The sequence below is a fragment of the Eulemur rufifrons genome, chromosome 2, assembly GCF_041146395.1.
Source record: "Eulemur rufifrons isolate Redbay chromosome 2, OSU_ERuf_1, whole genome shotgun sequence".
Classification (NCBI taxonomy): Eukaryota; Metazoa; Chordata; class Mammalia; order Primates; family Lemuridae; genus Eulemur; species Eulemur rufifrons.
This window is the reverse complement of record NC_090984.1, coordinates 116,815,600-116,822,822: the sequence shown is the minus strand read 5'-3', so window position 1 is coordinate 116,822,822 and position 7,223 is coordinate 116,815,600. Positions and strand designations below refer to the sequence as shown.

The 7,223-nt window shown below is 49.9% G+C and overlaps 1 protein-coding gene across 1 annotated transcript; it reads left to right on the top strand.

The window, feature by feature from the left end:
• Positions 1-2,164: 2,164 nt before the first annotated feature.
• On the top strand, positions 2,165-4,407 carry LOC138380822 (interferon alpha-inducible protein 27-like protein 2). The gene is made up of 4 exons (XM_069465262.1): positions 2,165-2,476; positions 2,618-2,644; positions 3,460-3,621; positions 4,183-4,407. Exons 1-4 carry the CDS (start codon positions 2,470-2,472, stop codon positions 4,392-4,394), a joined length of 408 nt encoding a protein of 135 aa, XP_069321363.1. The 5' UTR covers positions 2,165-2,469; the 3' UTR covers positions 4,395-4,407.
• The last annotated feature ends 2,816 nt before the right edge of the window (positions 4,408-7,223 follow it).

The following is a 7,223-nucleotide window of genomic DNA, read 5'->3' as shown; positions in this document are numbered from 1 at the left end:
TTGTTTCAAAACACCAAATATAAAAAGTAAGCATTAATAATTTTTTATTGAATATTGTGTCATCTTAATTCTAAACTAATATAGATACAACGGACTCATTCTTTCATTATATCTTCAGGTATAATAGTGGTTGAGCATTTACATATTGAAATTGAAATATAGACTATTTTATTACAAATAATTTCCTTTCATTTCTCTTTTGTATTCCAGTTTGGGCACTATCTTGTGTGTCACCAGACGATGTTATCTATAAATTGCACTTTTGGATGAGAGAGGGCATTACAAAGTATTTTTAATCTTCACAAAAAATGTATAACCCTGGATTAACAATTCTGATACTGCTATGCACAGATTTTAAGTCAAATAATAAATTTATAGGCATTAAAACAGTGTGGTATTGTTGTAGGAGATAAAGCTCTTTGCAACAGAATAGAAAATGTCCTAACTGGTAAACTGATATATAGCCTACTATATGAGTTTTGAATACAAAAATGGAATATCAAATCAAAGATGAAATGAAAGACAATTTAATCCAGTGTTGGAACAACTGGCTAAGACATATGTAAGATATGTAAAGCACTCTATGTGTACCAAATTAAATTCTAGATGGATTAAAAGTTAATTTAGGCTGAGCGTGGTGGCCCACGTTTATAATCCTAGCACTCTGGGAGGCTGGCAGGTGGATTGTTTGAGCTCAGGAGTTCAAGACCAGACGAGCAAGAGCGAGACCCCCGTCTCCACTAAAAAAATAGAAAGAAATTAGCTAGACAACTAAAAATATATAGAAAAAATTAGCCGGGTATGGTGGCACATGCCTGTAGTCCCAGCTACTAGGGAGGCTGAGGCAGGAGGATGGCTTGAGCCCAGGAGTTTGAGGTTGCTGTGAGCTAGGCTGACGCCACAGCACTCTAGCCAGGGCAACAGAGTGAGACACTGTCTCAAAAAAAAAAAAGTTAATTTAAAAAAGTGACACCCTAGAAGAATCTAAAGAAAATAACAGTGGTGATGTATCTGATAGCTAGCAGAAATCCCCTTTTTAGGCACACAAAGACAAAAATAATAAAGTAAAATATTGGCAAGTTTTCATAAATATTAATAACTTTTCTATGAAACCCCCCCCCCCCCACACACACACAAAAGACAGTGATGAACTGGAAACAAAAAATTTGCAACATCTATGAGAATGGATTAAGATAGTTAATGTAACATTAGTTCCTATGAATCAGTAAGAAAACAAATTCAATAGAAAAAAAAGTCCAAGGATAAAATAATTCACTAAAGAAGAACTGCATAGCCTAATAAACTTAGAAATAGTTTTAGACTTACTAGTGGTAAAAGGAAGTGTAAATTAAAGTAAGTCATCATTTTTCACCTGTTACATCAACAGAGGTTCTTTTAAGTGACGATGCTAATTGCTGGTGAGGAGTAGAAGGAAATGGATCCTCCCCCATACTGGTGTGGGGGTGTAAGCTGATACTATTTTTGGAGGGCAGCCTAACAATAAGTATCAAGTGCCATAAGGAATGCATAGTTTCTAACCCAGCAATTCCACTTCTAGGAATATACAGAAAATATTTGCGCCCTATGATGTTAGCACTGTATGCCCAGATAACTTCTAGGAGTAAAAATTAGAATTTAAACCCTTAAAACGGGGGCGCTGACACACTGAATTCTATAGGACAGAATATTTGATGACAATTAAATATGACGTTAAAGTTCCGGGAAAGGCAAACGTGTGGGGAGGGAAACAGATCAGTGGTCGCCACGGGCGGGGAGGGGGTGACTCCAAAGGAGCTTGATGGGATTTGAGGGGACGGGGAGGAGGGGCGATAAAATGTTATATATCTGAGCTGGTGGTTCCACGACTGTGAAAGATCGTCCAAACTCACGGAAGTGTACACTAAAAGGGTGAATTTTACTTTATGTAAATTACACCTCAATGAACTTGACTTTAAAAAAATCTTGTTGAAGACGATTAAATAGCCTGGGGAAATGTAAATGGCCCATGAAATAAAGCCAGTAGTTCGCAGAGCAGTGTGGCAGTGTGATTGGAACTTGGCGGGGTGGGGCAGGGGAGACAGAAACGGACTGGAAGGAAAAGCTCCAAAACACATCAGTGTCTCTCTCTAGAAGTGAAACTAAATACTGTTTTTCTCCTTGCGTTTTGTTTGATTTTTGCAGCACACAGCTCTTCCGTCATGGGGAGAACTTTCACAGCTGGGGACTGTGGCCCAGTTGCTACGGCTTTCAGGGGCTTTAGAGCGCTTTTCTCTTCGGCAGATCCACCCAGCAAGAGCGAACCCACCCGAGGGCGACAGCCTAGGCCGACGAGAGGGACAGAGGCCTGGGTGGGGGGCCGGGGTGTGGGGCGACGCCTGCGCTCTGCTCGGGTCCCCATTGGTTGGCAGGGGAAGTGCTACAAGCAGGTTTTCATTTCCTGAGCTGAGTGGGACCGGGACCGGCCTCAACATGAAGAGTGAGTCTTGGGCCAGGGCTGGGCAGGGGGCGGGGGGCGGGCCTCCCCGACCCCAGCCTGCGAAGGGCCAGGGTGAGCTTGCACTCCCTGTCCCCTTCAACCTGCTGACTCACTCCCCGCTCCCCTGCTCTCGCTCTCTAGGGCTGGTGGCTGCCGCAGTCGGAGGAGGTGAGTTACCTGGATCGCCTCCATCGCCAGGAGTTCACCTGGCTCCTGCCCTTGGAAGGCTGGGAGACCGTGGAGGCGCGGCTGCCCGGGTTCAGAGGGCTGGCTCACCCCCTCCCCCTCCCCTCCCGGAGCTGGCTGGGTGAACCACAGGGGCAGAAAGCAACACTCACAAATCTCCAGGGAAAAGCCGCCCCCCCCCGCCCCCGTTTCTGGTCCCAGCTTCTCCTTCTGTCCTCATACATAATGAGCATATAAGGAAGATTTTGTTTGAAAGGGAGTTTAACACATTGACTGCCACACTAGAAAAAAAATTTTTTTTACTTGGGGCCACAGTAGTTTACTATGAAAATAGAATAAAAACTTCAAAAACAAAACAATCCTTTCTAATTTAATGAAAAAGTTATTATTTTTTATTGTTTTCTGTGTGTGAGTTATATGCAACTTGAAAAATAGTTCGGCTTCCAAGGTTAAGAGATGTGTGAGTTATATATGTCATGAGGCCCCCAGCTCAAAACTAGTGTAAGTTAAATACGACTCACGTGGCAGTTAATTTGTTAACCTAAACACCACAATGCCTTATTTCACCCCCACACTTACACACACACAAACCTGAGACCCATTGAGGGGCAGTGACTTTCCCAGCGTCACACAGCACCTGGCTCCACACCCCCCACTTCTTCTTCACCTTGGGACCCCACTCCAAGCTGCTGTCTTCCAAATGCTCAAGCCAACGGTCCCCAGAAACCGTTAAAGAAGTCCTAAGGGGATCTCTTCCCCTGAGGCCACCACCCCATCCAGCTTCTCTCCCCCCACAGCCGTGGCCGTGGGGACTGTGCCGGTGGTGCTCAGTTCCCTGGGCTTCACTGGGGCAGGAATCGCGGCCTCCTCCATAGCAGCCAAGATGATGTCTGCAGCGGCCATTGCCAACGGGGGTGGAGTGTCCGCGGGCGGCCTGGTGGCTACTCTGCAGTCAGTGGGTAAGTGTCTGGGGCAGGAGGACCAGAGTCAGGACGGGATCCAGCCCAGGGGCTGATCCCAAGGAGAGATCCTCTCCCTGCAGTCTGCCATCCCCAGCGGCGGGGTCCTTTGTCTCTCCCTCACCCTGCCTTCTGGCTCCTTCTGAGTGAGGTTTAAAGTGAGAGTGGAGGCCTGAGGAGGTGATGGCTAGGGAGTGGAGGAAAGGAGGCCCAGGGTGCATGATGCCTGGGTTCTGGGTTCAACTCTACCCAAATCTGACACCTGGGAGACATGGACAGGTCCCTCCCCTCTCTGGGCCTCATTGGCCTCCTGTGCAAAGTGAGGGACTTGCAGCTCTTCAGGTCTGTCTGTGGATGACTCTCCATCTCTCAGTTCCTATGGAGTCACCTGTGTTCTCCCTTTCAGCCACCTCCAGCATCCTCTGCCCCAAGCAGAGCCCTGGGGGTTTTAGGATGTGGAGGAGGGATCTGGGTGGGATCTCTGGGCCTCAGGCCTCCTGAGGGGCCTCGGCCACTGGCCACTGCCCACTCCCCTGTGCTCATCCTCCGTTTCCTCCCCAGGGGCAGCTGGACTCTCCATGTCATCCAACGTCCTCCTGGGCAGTGTTGGGTCTGCTTTTGGAGCCTGGTTGGCAGGTTCAGAAAAGGGAAAAGAGACACCTTCTTCTCCTCCCCCAGCTTGCCCTGAGGCTGAAGAGGACCAGCCAGAAGAAAATGTACCCGAAGTTGAACCTCCAAAAGCCCCACTCAAGTCAGATGAACATGACAAATAAAATCACGTGCAAATGTGCCTCCCCTGTCTTTGCTTCTTGCAGCTCTGGTTGGGGAGTTCTGAGCTGGAGGTTTCAAAGCCTCCCCCTTCTCCCAGCCTGCGTTGTCATGGAGGAGCAGAGGGAGGTGACAGGTTGACCAAGCACAGAATCAGCAGGCAGGAGGATTTCATTGGTCCCAGACTTACAAGGGATGGCAATATGGTCTGGGGCCATTCATGGACCTTCTGTTGGCCTCAGTTTCCCCCTCATTCATTGTTGGGCTTGCAGGTTCCTGTCGGGAGGAAAGGGTAAAGGGTAGCCAGGACACATTGTGAGTTACTGACCCCAGAGCCCTCTGTCCTTCATTAATGTACTAGACATCTGGCATGAGCAACACACTGTCCTTTCCTTGCCTGAGTTCAAGGTCCAGTCGGGAGGGCCACAAGCACGCCAGCAGGAAAAGGCAGTGTGCCAAGCGTTACATGTGGGCCCTGTGCATGGGGATGGGAGGTGACTGCGTCGGGAAGGGTCACCATGCGGTGTCTGGAAAGTTGAAAGGGAGATTGAGTTCACACATGAAGCTCTGCAACCCTGACCATGTTCTCACCTGAAGACTCCTGTCCTTGTGTAGGGATGGGTGCTGCAATGGATGGGAGGGGTCCACACTGATCCCCAGGAGTTTATGATGTCCAGAGGAATTGGCCACTTACTCAAACAAGAGTGACACAGAACATCATGTTCAGTGCAGGGCTGGGCTCAGGCCACCAGCAGCAAGTGCAGAGGAGCAGAGATCTGTTCTGTTCTCATATCTGCAGAGGCTTCCTGGAGGAGGGGGCAAGTAGCCTGGCATTGAAAGGTGGGTGGAGGAAGGGAAAGGTGACTGGGGGAAGTAGGGCCCAGCTGCTCAGTGTGAGAAATGGAGAGAGATGAATAATGACGCATTTCCATGGCAGTGTGGGTGCAGAAAAAACACCTACAAGAAGCCAGCCAGAGGAAGGGGACATGTAGGCAGCCATGGAGCCCATTAGAGGTGGGAAAGGAACTCCCAGGCATGGAGGTTTTGGAGGGAGGCAAGTCTGGGTCTGAGCGACGCCCAGCTATCCTGCCCCCATCCATTTTAGGCTCCCTGTACTGCGGCACATGCACTTCTGTTACCCCTAAACTTCCTTGTACTTTATGAGACAGAGACCTGGGCTCTGAGCTCCCCAGAAGACAAAGGCAGCCCTGGCCCCAGAAAGGGCACCCTAGTCTCCATCGTCCTCCCAGGGCCTGCTGCGTGGATTGCCCCATGAGCCCAGGAAAGGGAGGCAAAGTGTCGGGGAACAGAGGGCTGGGCCTTTTCCCCAGGGGAAAAGGGATGACCAAGACAGCTGCCTCTCCTCCCCACAAAGGATCAGCCTCCGCTGCACAGAGGGCAGAGCAGAAGGGGCATCTGTCTGTCTTCGTCCCTCTGGAGGCCTCCTCAGCATCTTTCTGCCTCTCCCCATATTCCTGCTCCTAGACGCCGTCACCACCGGGCTCTGCTGCCCATGGTCCATCAGACAGCCCCAGGCCCCCCACCTAGAGACCCAGGACAGCGAGGACTGGACCCCTTTCCCTTTATTCTCCTCGCCCTGGGCTCCCACAGCCACCACTCCAGGCTGTGTATCGAATGTTACCACGTAAGAATAGAAGGGGCTCCTCCTTAGGTGGCATGGCCAAGGAAGGCCCCTCTGAAACCTGAGGCCTGAAGGACAAAAGAGAATTTCTTAGATACAGGCTTTGAGACACTTAGAAAGGGAAACGCAGCATAGGATGAGGAATGATTGCATTTATTAGTAAGTTAGACTTTCCTTGATGGCATTGTTCCTGAAGGAGGCACTTTGTGGGCATTCACAGTTCCGACCCTGGTGACAAGCACTCTTCGGTGTCCCCTAACTCTCCATTCACCGCTAGAGAGGTCTCGTTCTATGGAGATTTTGAAAAGAATGAAATATAAAATAGGTAGAAATGAAACTTCTAAAACTTCTGCTTCCACCCTAATAGATGGTCTTAAGGAGGACTTCCGGGTGCACACACTGCATTTTGTAGGCCACCCGGTGACATACCAAGCAGGAAGAGCCGCCTAGGATGCAGAAAGCTGGAGCGTGTCACTCCCACCCTACAACTAGAAAAAGCCAATCTACAAAATTGTAACTTTTCTTGAACCCCCGACAGCAACCATAGTGTCTTGGTCTGTTTGTGCTACTAAAACAGAACACCACAGACTGGGTCATTTATGATTAACAGAAATTTACTGGTGCCCAGTTCTGGAGGCTAGAAGTCCAATATCGAAGTGCCAGCATCTGGCAAGGACCTTCCTGCTGCGCCATCACCTGACAGAAGGTGAGAGGGCAAGAAGGAGCGAGAGCCGGCTGAACTCACCCTGTTACAATGGCGTTAATCCCACCCATGGGGGTAGGGCCCTTGTGGCCTACTCACCTCTTAAACGTCCCACCTCTTCATGCTGTTAACAATGGCGACCATATTTCAACAAGAGTGCTAGACGACACAAACATTCAAACCACAGCATAGAGCAACCCCCAAATCCAAACCCAGCTGGACTCCCGATTGGATTGACCCAAGCCAGGGCAAAGGCCTAGCAGAAGGGAAGGCAGAGCCATTTCCCAGCATGACCTTTTATCTGGCGTGCACTGTGCGTGTGCAGCACTGCGGGAGCCTTGCCCCATCCCCGCACCCTCTCCCCCAGTCCCTGCTGCCGCAGCCTACCTGCCCTACTTCCAGCACTTCCACTCTCCTCCCAGGCCCCACCCTGGAGGCCCACAGGCTGGCTGGAAGCGTCAGGATGTTGATTCCCCCAGAATAGCCCTC